Source organism: Pelobates fuscus, chromosome 5 (genome assembly GCF_036172605.1).
Source record: "Pelobates fuscus isolate aPelFus1 chromosome 5, aPelFus1.pri, whole genome shotgun sequence".
NCBI classification, from domain to species: domain Eukaryota; kingdom Metazoa; phylum Chordata; class Amphibia; order Anura; family Pelobatidae; genus Pelobates; species Pelobates fuscus.
The window spans coordinates 339,221,507-339,242,295 of record NC_086321.1 but is presented as its reverse complement, the minus strand read 5'-3'; the positions used below and the strand labels follow the sequence as shown (position 1 = coordinate 339,242,295).

Genomic DNA, 20,789 nt, shown 5'->3' with positions numbered 1-20,789 from the left:
AGAAAGATTAATTGAATGGGCCATTTAACTTTAAATGCAAATATAGGGTTATATGTATAGAGGCTCATTCTATTTCTTTTATAGAGATTACTCCGCATGCAGCCCTTTACCCCAATATTGCTGTATGTATGTAATTACTCAACATGTACCCTGTATGATCTTGTCCTCACTCTTTTCTCTTCTGCCCCTCAGGACGAGATCGAGGAGCTGAGGTCAGAGATGCTGGAGATGAGAGACGTTTATATGGAAGAGGATGTATATCAGCTGCAGGAGCTCCGGCAGCAGCTAGAACAAGTCCACAAGACTTGTCGCATTTTACAGTACAGATTGAAGAAGTCCGAGCGCAGAGGGCTACGGGTGGCCCAGACAGGACAAGTGGATGGAGAACTTATCAGTGCCCTAGAGCAGGACGTCAAGGTAACCATTATCATAAAATATATGTTACATGTGTGTCTAGGTATAATTAAAGGGACACTCCAGACCTCTAAAGCACTTTTGTTTGCTGAAAAGCTTTATGTGTGAAGAGTTTGTCCTATTTTTTTTTTTTTTATTATGCAAATGTGCATCTTTCAATAGAAATTGGCACTTTCTTAAATAAACCTGCTTACACTCCCCCTGGCTTTCAAACAGACAACAGGACCTGTTACTTCCTGGTTTGGTTAGCTCAGTGGAACTGAAGTCAAGAGGCAGCAATTGCTCAGAGCACCAGCCTTGCAAAGACTTCTCATTGAAGTGCTTTGGGAAATCTGTGATTGGACAGCCACAGAAAGGTCTAGGCGGGGTAAGAAGGTGAGGGTTGCAAAGGCAGCAGAACAAGAGATCTGCAGGTATGTTTTTGGGGTATACACCCAATGAAAAAAATGTATAATTAAATGAATGCATGTTTTCATTTGGAGTATATCTACCAAATAGTGATTTAACCCCTTAAGACCGCAGGACGTTCTATGCCGTCCTTATTTAGATGGCTCTAAAATCCGCAGGGCGGCATAGAACGTCCTGCGGTCTTATGTACTTACCCGGTCGCCGGCGATCGCGGTATGGGGGACTTACCTGGGAGCCCAGGGAGTCCCCCTCCGTCCTCTTCGGCCCCCCCAGGGCCATGTGATCGCGAGGTCCTTGCGAGGACCCCGCGATCACATGGACGGCATAGCCGTCCATGTCAATGCCAGCAGGGGGAGTGCCTGTAATGACAGGTACTCCCCCTGCTGTCTGAAATTCAAATAAAATCAGTTAAAACAGTGTAAAAATAAGATTATATATACTTAGATCATATATATATTTATTATATATATGATCTAAGTATATATATACACATATACACATAAATATACATACACTGTCTACATGTATTTTAATATTAATATATACATAATTATCTATATATATTAATATCAAAATACACGTACAATGATATTGATTAAATATATATATAATTTTTATTATAAATATATTTATATATAATAATAAATAAATAAATATATAAATACGTTAAAAAATAAAATAAAAAAAATAATACAAAATAAATGGATAAAAAATATATAAACATGCGAAATTTCGTTCTAACTGTATTTTAAAATTAATATATATATATTGATATCAAAATACATGTAGAACGAAATAATATATATATCTATATACATAAGTATATACGTATATATCACTAAATATATACCTATATATAAATAAAAATAATAAAAAAAATTATATACATATATATGCACACATATATATATGCACACCTATATATATATAATAATTCTACGCATATATTTATGTAATAATTTTACATAATTAGGTCATTTTATTAATTACAATTAGCGGGACCTGCCTGACAACCCATGCTGAAACTATAGGGAATTTAATTTGCTAGCACTATATTTAACCCTGTAACTTTGCAAGACACCATAAAACCTGTACATGGGGGGTACTGTTTTACTCGGAAGACTTCGCTGAACACAAATATTAGTGTTTCAAAACAGTAAAATATATTACAACGACGATATCGTCAGTGACAGTGACAGTTTTTTGCATTTTTCACACACAAATGGCACTTACACTGACGATATAATTGTTGTGATACGTTTTACTGTTTTGAAACACTAATATTTGTGTTCAGCGAAGTCTCCTGAGTATAACAGTACCCCTCATGTACAGGTTTTATGGTGTTTTCAAAAGTTAGAGTCAAATATAAGGTTTGCGTTTCAGTTTTTTCACATTAAAATTCGCCAGGTTGCCTTTGAGACCGTATGGTAGCCCAGGAATGAAAATTATCTCCATGATGGCATACCATTTGCAATAGTAGACAACCCAGGGTATTGCAAATAGGGTATGTTTTTTTTTTTTAGTAGCCACTTAGTCACAAACACTGGCCAAAATTTGCGTTCAAATTAGTTTTTTGCATTTTCAAATATTAACACTAACTTTGGCCAGTGTTTGTGACCAAGTGGCTACTAAAAAAGACTGGACATACTCCATTTGCAATACCTTGGGTTGTCTACTTTTGCAAATGGTATGCCATCATGGGGGTAATTCTTATTTCTGGGCTACCATATGGTCTCAAAGGCAACGTAACCAATCTGGCGAATTTCAATGTGAAAAAACTGAAATATGTAACATGCTATATTTGACCCTGTAACTTCCCAAAACACCATAAAACCTGTACATAGGGGGTACTGTTTTACACGTAAGACATCGCTGAATACAAATATGTGTATTGTATTGCAGTAAAAGCAAACAGTATTATGACATTCACAGTTAGAATGTCACGTAGAACTAAAAAATTTTTTAAAAATCTTATTTTCTCCCATTTTTTATATTTTTTTCATATTAAATTATGTTCCATACCTAAATATTTGATGTTAAACGAAAGCCCTGTTTCCCCTGAATAAAATGATATATAATAAGTGTGGGTGCATTTAATATGAAAGAGGTGAATTACGGTTGGACAGACATGTAGCGCAAATGCCAGGTTTTGTTTACGTTTTTTTGGGATCACAACTTGTACATTTGGCTGCGGTCTTAAGGGGTTAAAAAATATATTTTGCATTTGGACAGTGGAGTGTCCCTTTAATGCACAAGCTAGGGCCTCAAAATATCTATCTGAAAATGTACTGGAGGAAAATAAGAGTAATGAACACAAGCATCTCCTGGATTCATTAACTCGTAATTCACTACGGAACCTTTCCAGCTATTCTATTGGTTTTTCTCTCCAGCGGTATATGTTACGATACAGAAATAAGTATGTACTGTTATGCAAATTACTGATAACCTATATAAACATTATTCTCTTTCCTAAGTCAATATATGGACTACCCCAGGTTCCCAACACACTCACAAGCCTATAAACTTTTTTTTTTTTGTCATACTAACCATCTAAACACAGTGATGGGATACATTTAGGGAACAGGGCGTGTGTTTTAGGGCAGTTTTGAGAAACAAAGGCAGACACTGATATCTGTCTTATTCCAGAATTCCTTTTAGAACTTGCGGACAGAGGTTTAATCAGGGTCGGTTAGTATTTAAAGGTGCCACATTTTAGCAATGCTTTTTCAGGCTTCATGGTGTGCCAAGAGATTTAGTACATGTAGCATGTTGCTTTTGAAGGATATACACACAGACCAGCATTAACGTGATTGCGAGGGCTGCAACCAGAAATGTTTGGGCCCGTTACACAGCTCAGTTTCTTAAGAAAGGCTCTGACTGTGGCCAAAACGTTGCCTCTGTTTCATTAAAACAAAGCGGACTTTGGATTTAACCCTTTGAATGTCCGGACAGCTTTAAATTCTATACACCTTACGTGTGTTTGTAATGGACACCTATTCACTCTACAGCTCACTCCTAACAGCTACTCTATTGCTACTTAGTTAGAATGGGATGTTACCTCAATACATTTGTCGAAACAGTTTCTTTGTTTCTAAATAGCAATCTCCACAGGGTTTCTTAATGCGGTACATTCTGATTCATTTTATAATCTTCTAATGAGGTGGTGTATATAACCTTTTTTAGATATTTAGTAGACATGCGATCTGATATTTATCCTAGCACCTAATAAAGGAATTTTCCAAGCATATTGGCATTGGTTATGTGATGGTATTGTCTTTTAGAAAATGTCTTCCTCAATTCTAATATTTTACAAATTTATTCAGATTTATTTAAAGGGACACTATAGTCACCTGAACAACTACAGCTTAATGTAGTTGTTCCGGTGAGATCTATAGCTCCCTGCAGGCAATCTAATGTAAACCCTGTATTTTCAGAGAAAATACAGGGTTTACATTGATTGATAGGAATCACTCAGATGACCACCAGAGGGACTTCCTATCATGTATGGCTCTAAAAAGGCCATGTACACGTCAGACGTATTAAAATACGTCTGACGTGTGCAGGAGAGAGAAGGCACTGTGTGCGTGCCTTCTCTCTCCTGCCTGTCAGCAGAGGAGAGGGGGCGGGCAAAGACCGTGAGCTGAGCTGTCAGTCAGCTCCGCTCGCGGCCGTGCACACCGCGCACATGCGCGGTAGTGCACTCAGGACTTCATAGGGCGGCATGAATGCCGCCCTATGAAGTATGTGCGGCGAAGCCGCGCATGCGCACAAGGGCGCAATGACGCTTTTAAATGGAAGCGTCTGATTGCTCCTTGCTCGCACCCGCCTATTTCGTAATTTTTACGAAATAGGGGGCGCAGCTACACAAGGCTCCAGGCGCTGGAACGAGGTGAGTAAAAAGGGCTGCCTGGAGTGTCCCTTTAAGTTGTGATTCTGGGATTTTCACTTTGAACTTGTATGCTCTACTTTTAAAGGATCATACAACAACTTTGGTTCCTTCTCTCTGTAACAAACTATATTCTAAAAACATGCTTGATTTTTCTTGGTTCAGTATATCATTAATGTCGATAATTATGTTTTATTGCGGAGTAAGTTAGGCACCAGCTGTAATATATTGCCAGCCGTATGTTTTGTGTCATCAACATTTACCTCATGACCCTTTATTAGGAGAGTTGAATCTCTACTTTGCCCTCTTGGTATTTGAAGTGAATGTTTGTTTTTATTAGTGTAAGCTTACCAGGTGTGGATATTCTATTTCCTGTGGCCTAGGCCTCCAATGTCAAAGGTAGTTGACATATTTAGAGATCAGACAATTGGGTTTGGGATGGAGTTAGTATCATCTGTTTGTTGTGCTCCTTTTTTAAACAATTCTTTTACATTTGAAGAGCACACTCTAATTAAACCATTGAACTCCATCATTGCTGTCCATGCCAGCTGTGCCCTCTTTTTGTAGATGGTGACCTTGCTGGATGTGTCTCTCAGCATGTCTCTGTGTAATCGATTTAGCTGTGAAACTAACAGTGCGGTATGGCCTGGTACATTGTATCCCAGGATACGAAATCCTTCTAGCCATGTGTCTCATTTTATGTATAATTGGATTTAGTGTTCACTGTATTACAGTGAAGTTAATTGCACGCTTTGTTTCCCTTTATAATTAGAAAAATGTCATTCATTGGCTGTGTCAGACAGGATGGAAATATTTCTGTGGATTAATGTGAAACAATTAAAATAATTCACACCCACTTAGAAAAATATACAGAGTAAAAAGGATATACCACCTATTGCAGATATAGATATGGTGGTTACATCTGTAAAACAAATGAGACATACATAGTGTTTTCCATATAGGTAAAAACAAACAATTGTATCATATGAGGATTGAACTCACAAGGATGGAGCCTCTTAGGCTCTATGTACTTCGCTCTCGGGTGCCTATTCAGGCTTTCGATAATTTTCAGTTGAAGACCCAGACTCCACGAATTCAAGAGTAAATAAGGGTTTATTAATTGATAAAATATTATATTAAAATATTAATAATATAGGACAAAAATAGGCAGATATATGTATAAAATACAGCGTGGTATGGTACTGCAATAATGGCCAAAATTAAAAGCAGCAAAGCACCACAGCATATACACAAAATAACAATACCGCCAAATGAAAGTCCCAGTAAAAAGTCCAGTAACTTGACTTTTTACTGGGACTTTCATTTGGCGGTATTGTTATTTTGTGTATATGCTGTGGTGCTTTGCTGCTTTTAATTTTGGCCATTATTGCAGTACCATACCACGCTGTATTTTATACATATATCTGCCTATTTTTGTCCTATATTATTAATATTTTAATATAATATTTTATCAATTAATAAACCCTTATTTACTCTTGAATTCGTGGAGTCTGGGTCTTCAACTGAAAATTATCGAAAGCCTGAATAGGCACCCGAGAGCGAAGTACATAGAGCCTAAGAGGCTCCATCCTTGTGAGTTCAATCCTCATATGATACAATTGTTTGTTTTTACCTATATGGAAAACACTATGTATGTCTCATTTGTTTTACAGATGTAACCACCATATCTATATCTGCAATAGGTGGTATATCCTTTTTACTCTGTATATTTTTCTAAGTGGGTGTGAATTATTTTAATTGTTTCACTTTACCTTTAGGTGTTAAGGGATTACACCTTTCTGTCACACTTACTTTTATTGTCTATTTTAAGTTGGAAGCGCCTACACAACTATACACCTTGTGTATATTTTGTTTGCTATTTCTGTGGATTAACCTAGCAAATTTCACACTTTAAACCAAATCAAATATTTCTGATTGGGGTAAAAATATTTATATACAGACATGTATACATGTAAAGTCGTCCAGCTAACTCTGTTCTTCAAATTGGTGGCTGTCCATAAGTGCTGGAGAAGGCTTTACGAATAGAATACTCTCATCAAATATGTTTCCTCACTGTCCAATCATAGACTCTGTTTAAATTTTGCGAGTTCCCAGTTAACACATTTTTTGTAGTAATCAGAAATATTTTATAGTTAGCGAACAGTTGGGATCACCACCACAGTGGGATAGTGCTAGTTTAGTGGGTGGGAGAGGCAGGATATTGGGGTTCTTTGTGTCGGTTTGCAATTCATGAATAGACAAATGTAACTTTAAATCAGAATCATTTATTTTTCTTTTCAATTTTATAAACACTGAAAGGACCCTCTGTTAAGCATAGATGTATATTCTCTCTTCTAACTATCCTACTTTGTCTCCACATAATATCCAATCATAACTGTGACTTTTTCCAGACTTTCTCGACCTGGCTAGAGATTTAACATTTTAATATCACAGAATAATGTTTGTTCTGATTTACATATTATTTTCTTTTTTCTAAAAAAAATATATAATCTAGACCTATTTATGAACTCAGAATGCAGTTGAACCTTTTCGTCACTGTCAAATATTTATTTTTTTAATTATTATCTTTATTGTGCAGTAAAAACCATAGGAAAGAAAAACAGAACCTCTCCCTAAATTTATTTCCCATGGTTTCTCTGTTCATATCTCGTTTGATATAAAAGTTCACTCTTTTCTAAATCCTTCAACTAATCTACTAACATAGCCGCCCACTATGCCATAAGGGAGACAAGCACACCATTTTTCAAACAACCTGTATTTTAAATGGAGGCTTAGTAAATGTTTTTATGTTTATTGATTTAAATTCTTTATTTTTATTGTGCATAGGGAGGTACAAACATGGCTGCAATGCCAGAATAGCGATTACATGCCTTTGCAAAGCTGACAATACTGTGACATGGGATTAAACTGCACACATTTTTTAAATTGTTAGAGTAATGCTGAGTAAATCAGGTTAAATCAGGTTAGTAAATGCGAGTAACAATAGCAAGAGGTGTGTTTACGAGAAATAAATTGACATGGCTGACGTAGATTAGTAGCCTGCTGAATTGCTAAACATAATAATAAGCAAAATGGACAATCTGTCAAAAGACATGAGTAGAAGAGGAGCAATGGAACGTTATGACAGCTGTATGCCTAGCTAGGAACATAGATATCGTGGTCATGCTTAATAAACAGTTGTAGGTTAGAAAGGTACGTAAGCTGAACTAACTTATATAACAGAATAGCAAGGCTATACATAGATGGGCTTAGCTTATAAATCGCTTGGACCCTAGCGATACCCCCCCCTGCGGTCCCCGGAATATACAAAAGGGCCATTGAATTGCATATATACAGGTGTGAGAGTTCATCTCGGGTACTAAGAGGTAATGAATATTGGGCACTGTGCCTGACATTGAGTCCCAGTCTTGTGTGGATGCCTTGTTGGGGCTGGGTGTGCTCCCAGCCCCAACAACCGTTAGTTGCAGTGATGGTGCGTGTTGCATTCCCCTTGGTCCAGCAGTGTGGGAGAAGAGTGTCTCAGTGTGGGCAGAGGACCTATTCGGTATGTTTAATGTGGCTCCAGTTGTGGTTCCCACCTGTCGTTGTAATCGTTGGCTGTAGCTGTGGCTGTGGGTTTGTGCTGCTGCTGCCGTTTTAGGCCTCTTGGTCTGCCACTTGCATGTGTGGATGAGTTGGCCATTGCTCCTCTTAGGCTGGATCACTGTCAGGGAGCGAGGCGGTGTTCTGCGCTTTGCTGTGGGGGTCCCCTTAAGATGCTTTGCCTGTGTCTGGTCGCGTTCACCCTTGGTGTGGCTCCGGTCACCCGATATCGGGTTGGTCTTTTTCAGGCGCCTGTGGAGCCCGGGAAGGGAACGTGTGCTGGGACGTTCTCTTGATCCTCTCGTAACGGGCCGCGTGGCGTACCTTCAGGCTGGGTCCCTGGTTCCGGGGGCCACGCAAGCTGTTCCAACCTCTCCCAGAAGGCTTCAAAAATGCAGGTGAGTCTGAGCTCGTTTCTTCTCTCCTTGCAGAGGGTTGAGGCGTGTGTGTCGTTCGCCATTTTGTCGGCCACACCAGCGACCTCCAGTCCGCCCGATCTGTTCAACCGCTTGTCACCTGCTGAGGGGATGTTTTTATGTTTAAAGTCACATAGTGCAGCTCTCTGAGATCCATTTCTTTAAAATCAAACATAAAGGATCTTAGAAAAAATATATATTTATTGGAACGGAACTAAAATACCATCTCACATTTTTTATGCTTTAATTTTGGTTTCCTTTCGAAACGGAATGTAGTTGGGGAGAAAAGGAGGCTTTGACTCATTTGCCTTGTATATGGAATAGGAATCTACTTTGCCAGGAACAGATACATAGAGCAGAGATACTCTCCCACTACATATTTATGTTTTGAATAGTGCGTGCGTTTATCTTTCAGCCGTTGTGTGTGTTACGTTGGGTTCTGGCAGGAAAGATTACTTTCTTTTCTCTGGTCTATATGCTGTGCCTTCATAACTGATAGGGCTCCAGCGGAAAATAATTTCTCTTATTAGCAAACGGGAAGGATGTACGGTCACTGACCAGAGGAACATGTTATTTAACTTGAACGTCCATTTTCTCCTGAAGAATGACTAATGGACCTATGTTTATATTTAAAGGGTTACTCCAGATCCCTAAACAACTTTAGCTTGCTGAAAAGCTTTATTTGTGAAGAGTATGTCCTCTTTTTTTGTCATTTTGGAAATAGTGCAAATTTCAATATATATTGACACTTGTAAATTGACCTGGTTACACCCCCTTGGCTTTCAAGCAGACAACAGGTAATGTTACTTCCTGGTTTCGTTAGCTCAATGCATCTGACCTCAAGAGACAGCAATTGCCCAGAGCACCTGACTTACAAAGACTTCTCATTGAGCTGTATTAGGAAGTCTGTGATTGGACAGTCACAGAAAGTCTTGGTGGGGTGAGAAGGGGAGGACAATAGAACTGCAGGTTTTGCAATATGATTTTAGATATATCCCCAATGCAATAATACATAATGAAATGCATGTACGTTTTAATTTGGTATATATCTACTAAACAGTGATTTTAATTTATTTTGTATTTGGGCAGTGGAGTGTCCCTTTAAGGCCTAAATACTCTTGAAGTGACTTTTGCATCTACCTTCATCCCTCTTGGTGGATTTGAGCTGTCATCCAGCCCGGGCACAGGAGTTTAATCCCCATCTATGCATGTGCTTCACACTTTTTATTTGACAAATACTTCTAAATTTTTCTTTGTTAGATCTGGTTTAGAGTGCTAAATGTTACGCTTTGCACCCTTACTTGTGATTTTTTTTTTCTGAATAGCAGAAACAAATTGTCACCTTGATGATGCCCCTCCAACACTTATAACCAAGTAGACGCTTTTGTCGTTTTTATTTCTGAAGAGGCCGTAAAGCATGGGGGCACTGTTCTTTGAGTAAGCTGTATTCCAAAGATTCAGCCAGAGAGCTGTGCCCTTCATAGGACTGTGCTCCCCATCCAGCCAGAGAGCTGTGCCCCCCATAGGACTGTGCCCTCATCCACCCATAGACATGTGCCATCCCCCCCATCCACCAATAGACATGTGCCCCCCATAGGACTGTGCTCCCCATCCAGCCAGAGAGCTGTGCCCCCAATAGGACTGTGCCCCCATCCACCCATAGACATGTGCCATCCCCCCCATCCACCAATAGACATGTACCCCCCATAGGACTGTGCCCCATCCACCAATAGACATGTGCCCCCCCCATAGGACTGTGCTCCCCATCCAGCCAGAGAGCTGTGCCCCCAATAGGACTGTGCCCTCATCAACCCATAGACATGTGCCATCCCCCCCATCCACCAATAGACATGTGCCCCCCATAGGACTGTGCTCCCCATCCAGCCAGAGAGCTGTGCCCCCCATAGGACTGTGCCTCCATCCACCCATAGATATGTGCCATCCCCCCCATCCACCAATAGACATGTGCCCCCCATAGGACTGTGATCCCCATCCAGCCAGAGAGCTGTGCCCCCCATGTTACTTTGTTACTGTTACTGACACTGAATATATTTAGTTTCAGTAATTGATAAGATTTTATTTATGTGCCCTAAAATATGTTTGCCTGTTGTTTGTTGGTGGTGTGCTACTGAAAACCAGTCTCTAGTGTATTGCAGGAAGTCAAAGCTCTTCCCTAGTTGCCTGGCAACTAGAGAGCAGGCCCCGGCCTATGTTTACATTGCTGACTTCAGCCTTCCTATTTTACATGGTCTTATTTTCCATTATTACACTGTTGCTGCCCTGCCAGCCTCTTCCTCTTCCAAACAAAGACGCTCAGTATGTAAGCGACCCACGGCTGCTAATATTTTGGTTGTATAAAATGCAGACGTCACGGGAAGGGGTCTGTGAGGTGAAAAATGCTATTAAATTAACATTTTAAAAAGGCTTATGGTGACTCTTGACTGCCACGGAGGTCCAGGCAGCGACTTTCTGAATTTAGAATATTCTCTTTTATGATTAAATCAATCCATACCCCTTCCCACTACAAAAACGTGTTTATGTCCATTATAATTTTTCAACCGTTCATACCTTCTGTGCCATTATACTGTTATAAATGCTGATATTTTGTATAAACACTCCTATGTGCGAAAGTCCCACTAGGTTGTTTTTTTTTTAATGCAAGTACATTTTGACTACACTTGAAATAAAATAATAACAGAATAATAACAATGTAAATAATTACAGCACTATTTATGACTGGTTTGCTCTCCTAATATTAAGCATATCTGCTGTTGTCTTTTGGAGCATGGAATTACAACATTCTTTAGTCTGGGCCTATTCTACCACTAGGTTCTATGATTTAAACCCTTATTATGACAATTCGATTATGCTGTATGATCTGCTACTACTAAATGATTTTTTACTTGGAGGTGGGTCTTTTATAATCAAGGTTTGTATTGATTTCTTCGGTACCAATCGTTAGCTTATAAAGTGATGGGCTTCTAAGTATTCACTTTTTATAAATATAAATAAAAAATAAAATGAGCCTAAGGGAACAACTAGTGAATTGACCATATTTCAAATATTTTAATAAGTTGCATTCAAATACAAAATCAACAGAATAAGCAATAAAACAAAGCAGACTTCAAACAAAAAGCTTCCAAACAATCTCCAATTAAATACAAAGGGCTTTTAAAGTGTTAGGTGCACCATGATAAGAATACAGATGATTAGAGAATGTAAAGTTGTGCCCACAGACTGTAAATTAGGACAACCATTCAATATTCATTCATTCATTCGTTAAAAGCAGGACCATGATAGAGGAGAAAAAAGGAGGGGTCCTGCCAAATAAATAAAATCAATTCTATATATTTAACTTATTTTAATGTTTGAACTTTGACATACGGTATGTATATATATATATATATATATATATATATATATATATATATTATTTTTTATGTCTTGGCTTTTATGGGTAATGGTTGGAAGACAGCTTGTGCTATATTAATTAGCCTGTTATGTCCATTTGTTTGCATGCTGTGTTACTTTGTCCATTTAGATTAACCCATTCTCATTTAACTACTAGATTGTAAACTTGTTCTGGCCTCGATCCTCATCTGCTATATAACAAGTCCAATAATGATATGCCAGATTTTATGCTACGATGCTTATGTTAGGTTTGCAGAGTATCACAGAAGTTATAGTCCTATCAACCGCTGGGGATCTACCTTTGGGTAGTCTTGATTTAGGATGCTAGTAGTGTAATGCCATCTAAACTTTGTTTTTCTATGTAAATAGGGAGTTAAATGAAACATTTGTGGAGAAAATTGAGCCTTTGTGAAGACGTTAAAACAAGCATGCCCATGTATCCATATTCCAGCTGTTTGTGCTGAGAACTGTTTATGCTGATCACTCTAGCAGCAGCGATATTGCGATTGCAGAGTATTTCATCATTCACATGCTGTGTGCAAATCTGGAGAGACCCACGTCCTCACTGCAGTGGGATGGAATTCCTAACATAACCCAGGCCTCCTTTTTAGCATACAACATTACTCAAAGTTTTGTGCTATATTATCACTGGAGGTTTCTGGCTATTTATCCAATGTTTTTAATACATGTTTCTCTACCATCTAGAAGTTCCATCTAGAAGTTTTTTCTTTGATTTTTATCACCCTCAATGAGAGTTGATGGGGGAAGTTATATTCATGTGGGTGTGTTCTTCTGTAGGTAACTGTGTATATGTATCTGTGTTTCTTTTATATGTCTAAATGTCTTTGCACGTGAGAGCAGGGATAGATTTACCCTCTTTGCTGCCCCATGGTCAGTTTCCACAATGCACCCCACTTTTGGTGAGTATAATCAGTCCCTTCAGGCTTTTTGCAGTAAACACTGTCTTTTCAGAGAAAATGCAGTGTTTAAATTACAGCTTAGGGATGCCTCCACTGGCCACTCCTCAAATGGCTACTAGAGGTGCTTTCTGGGGCAGTGCTATACAGTGTGCAGCACTGCCATTCAGTGTCTTCACCCTCTGCATGGAGACACTGTACTTTCTATGCATCTCTGAGGAGATGCTGATTGGCCAGGGTTGTGCTTGGCTTGTGTTGGCTCTGCCCCTGATCTGCCTCATTGACAGTGTCAGCCAATCCACTGCTTTCCTATGTGAAAGCATTGTGATTGGCTCAGGACACCATTTCTGATGATGTCAGCCAAGGAGGCACTGAGAGAGCGTGTTTATGTACATAGAGGCTGCTTGTGGTGTTGTGTTTGTTGGGGGAGGCTGCTTATGATGTTGCATGTTTGTAAGGGTAAGCTACTTGTGGTGGTGTTTATTTCTGGAGATGCTACTTGTGGGGTTGTGTGCATGTGTAGGGATACTGCTTGTGTGATTGAGTGTGTGGTGGGAGGCTGCTTGTAAGGTTGCCTATTTGGGGGAAATGCTGCTTGTGTGGTTGCGGGTGTGGAGGGACTGTTGCTTGTAGGGTTGCATGTGTGTGAGGGAGGCTGATATGGGGTTGTGTGTGCGGATGGGTGTGTTTGCGGTATAGTATGTGTGTGTCCATGGAAATAGGAGCTGTATGTAAGTAGGGACTGTAGTGCGTGTATTGTTTTGCATAGAGTCTGTAGGGTGTGTTTGGGGGAATAGGGGCAGTAGGGTGTATATGTGGGGATAAGGGCAGTACGGTGCATTTTGGGGCATTTAGGCTATAATGTGTGTTTGAAAAGAAATTTGGGGCTGCAGAATGTATGTGGGGAAATTAGGGCTGTATTGTGTGTTTGGGGGTGATCGGGGCTGTTCTGTGTGCTGTAGGGGAGGAAGTAGGCTGTAGAGTGGTGAATATAGCAAATCTGGTCCTGTGTGGTAGTTTGTGTGAATGTATGTATTGCTTGTTCAAGTGACTAGATAGTTTTGAATGCGTGTTTGTTTCTTGTTATTTAGGAGTGTGTTGGAGGTGGATAGGCACCTTTTTATCCTTGTAGCTAGGCAGCAGAACTTGGCCAAGCCCAAAATATGAATCTTATTATTAACTTGTTGACTGAATTAAGAGTATTTATATAAACCTATATTTATAAACCATGTCTAAATCGGCACACAGCGTTATCGCCAAACTTTCAACATGAAAAAAACCCTGGATCCAAGCAATACTACCACACTGTGCTTTATAATAAACTCTAATATTGCGCAGTTATGTGGCACTGTTAGAAATGATGTCATTGGAATTGTTATTTCTCTCTCAATTTTACAGTACAATGAAAGGGTACCAAAGGCACACTCGAGGGGTCCAGCCCAAGTCGGCTCTCCCCTAGAAATAAAACTATTAGAAGCTTTTAATGTTCAGTGGTGCTGTAATGTAAAGGAACACTATAGTCACCTAAACAACTTTAGCTTAATTCAGCCGTTTTAGTGTATAGATCATGCACTCTCAGGTTTCACTGCTCAATAAACTGCCATTTAGGAGTTAAAGCGGCACTGTCATACTGAATCCCGTTTTTTTTTTAAACCCGCCTCCACTACATCCAATCGACCCCCTAGTCACCCCCAAATGCCCCTAAGCCCCCCACATTACCTATTTTTTATTCTTTATTTTCTGCCCTAATCTATATTCAGGGCGCGCCATCTTTGTGTGGGTAGATGAAGTCCCTGAGGGACACGTCATCTGCCCACACTAGACAGACTGTGAGATTCCCGCACATGCCCAGTGAAACACCTGGACATGCGGACGGGAATTTCATCTATTCATTCATTCATCAGACAGATGAATGAATGAATAGAAAAAATCAAACGAACAAACAAACACTGTTCGTTTGTTTGTTCGGTTTATTACAAGGAGGGAGCTACCGGCGTGCAGCTCCCTCCTTGTAATATGTAAAGACAGAAGCGGCAGGGAGTTGTGCTCCCCACCACTTCATTAGCCCCCCAGGTCCTCCCCTCACTCTATGGGGGTCAATATGACCCCCATAATAGCATAAGGGAGATTCAAATCTTCCCAATGCCCGTACTCGCTATACCGCGAGTAGGGGCATGTCCACTAAACAGTGAGCAGCCTGTGGCTGCTCACTGTAAAAAAAGGGTAATAAGGGGGGTGGGGGGACCTACTGTCCTCCCCCGCCGGCCCCCACCCCTGGGCGGCGGGTGGGGGCCATAATGGGAATGGGGGGGGACCTACTGTCCTCCCCCCAGGCCTCCACCCCTGGGCGACGGGTGGTGGCCATAATGGGAATGAGGGGGGGGGGGAAAGGACCTACTGTCCTCTCCCCGGCCCCCACCCCTGGGCGGCGGGTGGGGGCCATAATGGTAATATGGGGGGGGACCTACTGTCCTCCCCCCTGGCCCCCACCCCTGGGCGGCGGGTGGGGGCCATAATGGTAATGGGGGGTGGGGGACCTACTGTCCTCCCCCCCGGCGGGTGGGGGCCATAATAGTAATAAGGGGGGCGGGGACCTACTGCCCGGCCCCCACCCCTGGGCAGCGGGCGGGGGCCATAATGGTAATAGGGGGGACCTACTGTCCTCCCCCCCGGCCCCCACCCCTTGGCCGGCGGGTGGGGGCCATAATGGTAATAAGGGGGGGGGCCTACTGTCCTCCCCCCCGGCCCCCACCCCTGGGCGGCGGGTGGGGGCCATAATAATGATAATGGGGGGGGGCCTACTGCCCTCCCCCCGCCCCCACCCCTGGGCGGCGGGTGGGGGCACTAAGTAAATTCCCCCCCCCCCATTAAGGTGACTAGGGGTCCCCAAGCCCCTAGTCACCCACCCCCCACCCAAATAAAAATGCCCCTACCTACCCCCCTCACCCTAAAAAATAGTGAGGGGGGAATAAAATTGCTAACCTGTAAAGGTTATTATTACCATGACGGTATAGCGAGTAGGGGCATATTATTTACTAATACCAAGTCATTTTTACTTAGTATTAGTAAATTTGGCTGAAAGACCAGTTTAGGTCTTTCAGCCTTTTAGTAGATAGCTCCCTAATACCGTGGGAATTAGGGAGTTATTTACTAAGCGGCTGCAAGATGCAGCCACAGCAATGAATAGGATCGGAGTTTCATTCATTAGAATGAAATTCCGATACGAACAAAGTACCGAATTCCATCCTAACACCAATGGAGAAACTCTTCTCATTCTGTTAGGATGCAATTCGGCAGTTTTGCCGGCGTTCTGTCTAAGTGACAGGACGTTCGGCAATACTGACAGGAAGCATTGTGGGAACTGGGAGGAAAGCTAGGGATCATGGGAAAATTGCTCTGACCAGCGGAAATGAAGCACACTTTGCTCCTCCGCTGGTCAAGCGGAGGAATCCTCCATAAGACAAAGATACTTTGTCTTATGATTTTAAAGAAAACTAAAGAAGACAGGAAGAAAATAATAACAGATCCCGAGAGAGGGGGAGAAGAGGAAGAGATTGAGGAAAGGTAAGTTCGGCATGACAGTGCCGCTTTAAATCACTTTGTTTCTGTTTATAGAGCCCTTGCCACACCTTCCCTGGCTATGATTGACACAGCCTGCATGAAAAAAAAAAACTGGCTTCACTTTCAAGATGTAATTGACCTTAAACGTCTCTTTCTCTGTAAATTGAATTTTAATCACATACAGGTGGCTCTTGCAGGGTCTAGCAAACTATTAACATAGCAGGGGAAAGAAAATCTAAATTAAACAGAACTTGCAATAAAGGAAGGATAAACATTAGATGGCTCTTTACAGGAAGTGTTAATGGAAGGATGTGCAAGTAACATGCAGGGAGGTGGGACTAGGGTTCATAAACAGTGATTTAACTCCTAAATTGCAGATAATTGAGCACTGAGACTGCAGGGGCATGATCTATACACCAAAACTGTTTCATTAAGCTAAAGTTGTTTGGGTGACTATAGTGTCCCTTTAAAACAGTGTGCAAGCAATAAAACACCCAAGTGCAATGTCACTTTCACATTTAATACATATGTAAAAGAAACTGGGAACAAGGTGATTGCCCACACAGTGGTTAAAATTCCTCACAGCTGGTTATGATAAATAAACGTACATGGTATAAAAAAAAAAGGAAAACATCATAGTGTAATATATACACAAAAAAATCATAATGGTGAGATAACTTGGTTACCCAGAAACCCTTTTTCCAGAAGATACTCTTTCATTTTGTAGTGTTGGACAGCTCTTTTTCAGCTCCTAAAATGACAATGCCCGAACGTACAATATATCTATTCACAAAATGCTAACCCTACTGTTTGTACCAATTTAATCTTTGTCAGATGGTTAAGGGAAAAACACATAGCTCTTGCAGTGAAGGATATATACATTTATACAACCATAACGTATACAAGTCAAGCACTGTCTTCTATTTTGAAGTCTTCCTTTCGAGATTAAAAGAAGAAATTTAAGCAGTGCCGCATGCCAATTCTGTAAAATGATCCAAAATCATAATGCTGATTTTTATGCACACCCTTCTAAGTTCTGTTCTCTGATGATAACGTAATGTGAGGAAACTAATATTTTAGAAGTACAGTAATGCTTATTTGTTGTTGGGTTCCTGAACTGAGCAAGATGATGTTTCTACATAATCATTCAAGTGTCCCATTGGAATGAATAATTCGTCCCATATGAGAGCGCATGAAAGGGAACATAATCTACTCTGATATCATGTGGTTTTCGTAGGTACACATGTAAATGTATTCTGATATTCGGAACGGACTGCACACATTATAGGAAGGCATATTTACTAATGTCGTTCATGTCATAAGAAATTAATAACCATCCATTCAAAGAACCTCCTTGCTAAAGCACAGGTTAAGAAACGTTGTCAATCCTGGCCTGATTATTTCCTAAATTTCACTCCAGGCTGCCAAAATGAATTGGTTTTCTAATGCATATCTATAAATGTGTTTACTGCCTAATTTGACAAAATCCAATCCCCCAGCAACTTGCTCTTACATTTACTTTTTGTAAATATCTAGGTAGTCCCCATATCTATCCTGCGTTCATTGAAATTATTATTTATTTATTTTTAAAACTGATGTTCTCCTGTAGATTAAATTATGAGTCCTCCCTTGGTTATTTAAAAAAAAAATAATAAAAATTCACCGGAAAACGTACCGGTAAGTCACTGCTGGGACAGATTCCTCACCGCAACCGCTTTGCCTTCCTGATTTGGCCATAGAGAAACACTGGATCTACACGCATTTACGGTTGTGTGTCCTCTGATAAGCTGATGCATCTCGAAGAGGAACTTTGAATCCCGTGTTTCCCTATGAGAAGCCACATTGAGGTTCTTGCAAAATGGCAGTGTTTTTCATTGCATGTTTAAAATGAGGGAGACTTGGCATGCAGACCACTTTATTGAGATGAAGAGGTCTGGGTGTCTATAGTGTTCTTTTAGAATGCAGTGTGAAAATGTAGCAGCATTTTAACAGAAACTGACTTTTTCGAGCTTGGTGTTAACAAGCCATTACAGTTGCTCGTAGGTACACATGTGCAGCTGTTCCCCCTCTTACACTACATTATGGCTTAATTTGCTATTTTAAGACTAGGGCAGTGTTTTCAGTTGGGCAGTGTAACTAGACTAAGGCAACTAAGGAGCCTTTGATTTGGAAGGCACATAGATGCCAGCTGCCACAGCTAATAAACTAATACTTAAGTGACCACTCCACACCCATATGGTGTGCCCCGTTTTAATGGCAATTTATAAATAAACCATTCCACAACTGTTTGATTTGTACTGCAAGGGCAGAGTTTATTTATAAAAGAATCTATTTCTCTTCCATTTGCTCCACTGAGCTAACGGAAGTAAGTCTGTGAGTGCATTTGCCCACATGTCTCATAGTACCTACCTGCCTTCTTTGCGATGTCCTCCATTGCTCCCCTGCTCCTGTGTCTTCCTCGATATCCTTCCCTCGCCGTGAGTGCTTGCAGGTGAGAATTAGAGGCTTAAGGAGAAGCCTCTGATTGGTCAAAAAAGGGGAGGGTTTACAAAGGTTGCAGACATAAGATCTGCAGCTTTTGCTAGCTCTCTTTAGATATATACTCATTGACTACATGCAGAAATAAATGCATGCATGTTTTCGATGGGGGTATATGTATTTATATAAACCAAACAGGGATTTCTTACCTTTTTTTTGTGTTGAGTGTTTATCAAAGCAGTTTTGTTAATTATTTAATCTTATCTTGTGAATTTCTGTTGATTAATGGTTCTCAAACTGGTCTTGAAAAAGGTCTCCAGATGATATGACCAGGAGAAAGGAAGAATGTGTCTTTGGAGAAACTAAGCGCGTGTGCATTGCTCGATAGAAAGTGTGAGCAAAGGTTAACAGTTTTTTTCTTCTTTTTCTGCAAGCTTAAAGAGACCGTTGCAGAAAAGAGGTCTCTCAACACTGGATCGGGCTCATCCTCCCACAATGTCATGCCAATGGGGGAACCTCATGCGCCATGAGCATGTGCATTAGGCCTTCCCCATAGGAAAGCATTGAATCAATGCTTGTTTATAGAGATATTCAAGACATGCGAAGTGTAAGGACATCCGTAAGATTCCAGGAAGCACCTCTACATGCAGTCTTAACCCTGCAATGTAAACATTGCAGTTTCTCTAATATTCCCAGCATGCCTTCTGACTTATTAGAGAGTGCTGAACTGCGAGGGAGGGATTACGGTGGTCTGCACCCTCTGGAGGTGCAGACCATACGCACACTATCCCTGGCATGGCAAAAGGCAGAGCAAAATCTGCCTGCACAGGAGTCGGGTGATAGGAATTCCACATCTCCGAAGGCATTCAAAATGTAAGATCTTTGTTTGGTTTCATCACCCAACATGATGACGCTGGACGTAGACAATGCAAGTTTCCATTTTTATTGCTGCTGTATGTCACTATTTTATCTTATTTGACATCATTGATGATCACAGAACATGAGTATGAAAAGTCGGATGTCCAAGTGATAAAAAGGGTAGTGGTCTGAGTTTGAGAGTAAAAGAGCTCATGTTTTGTGATAAATATGAAGAGATTTTGTTTGCGTTGGGCAGGGGAGATATAATTCTAGGAACAAACTGTTGCAATTTCCAGTATAATTTTGAATAAGCCATCATTAAAAACACATTTTATGCATAACAGAATGTCTTGATTACTTGAAGAAGTAGGTAGTCTTGCCCCAGGCTATTCTTTTGATGTGTGAGATTTCAATCCCCCAATGAAATATAATATAAAATGATTTATGTCTAGGTAATTTATTGAGCATGAGGTAGGCTTAATTTACTTAATTTACCAGAATTTTTATGCTTGAAAGCAAAAATTCTAATTTGAAAGAAAATCTAAAAATATAATATAAATAATAAATAATATGATAAATAAATATTAAAATAAACATTTTTAAAAATCCAGAAATAGTTTTATTAAATTAAGGGAACAAATTAAAAATGTATTTCCCATCAATTAAAATGATCTGCAAGATAAATTCAGTATACTGTATTCTGTGTCGCTTAAACCAGTGTCTCCATACTTGCCTCTTGCCGTCTATGCTGTCGTGAATAGAATGTCGTGTTTGTACCAATAATTAAAACACTCTACAAACTGTATTATAATTTCTAATACTTCATTAGCCCTGTGC

General features: G+C 40.3%; 1 protein-coding gene across 2 annotated transcripts in view; it reads left to right on the top strand.

Annotated features, from left to right (window-relative positions):
- Positions 1–20,789, top strand: part of MTCL2 (microtubule crosslinking factor 2) — a 110,462-nt gene that overhangs the window by 22,069 nt on the left and 67,604 nt on the right. For both annotated transcript variants that reach the window (XM_063455777.1, XM_063455776.1), the window contains exon 2: positions 193–417. In XM_063455777.1, the coding sequence (XP_063311847.1) occupies positions 193–417 (225 nt within the window). The remainder of the gene's footprint in view (positions 1–192; positions 418–20,789) is intronic.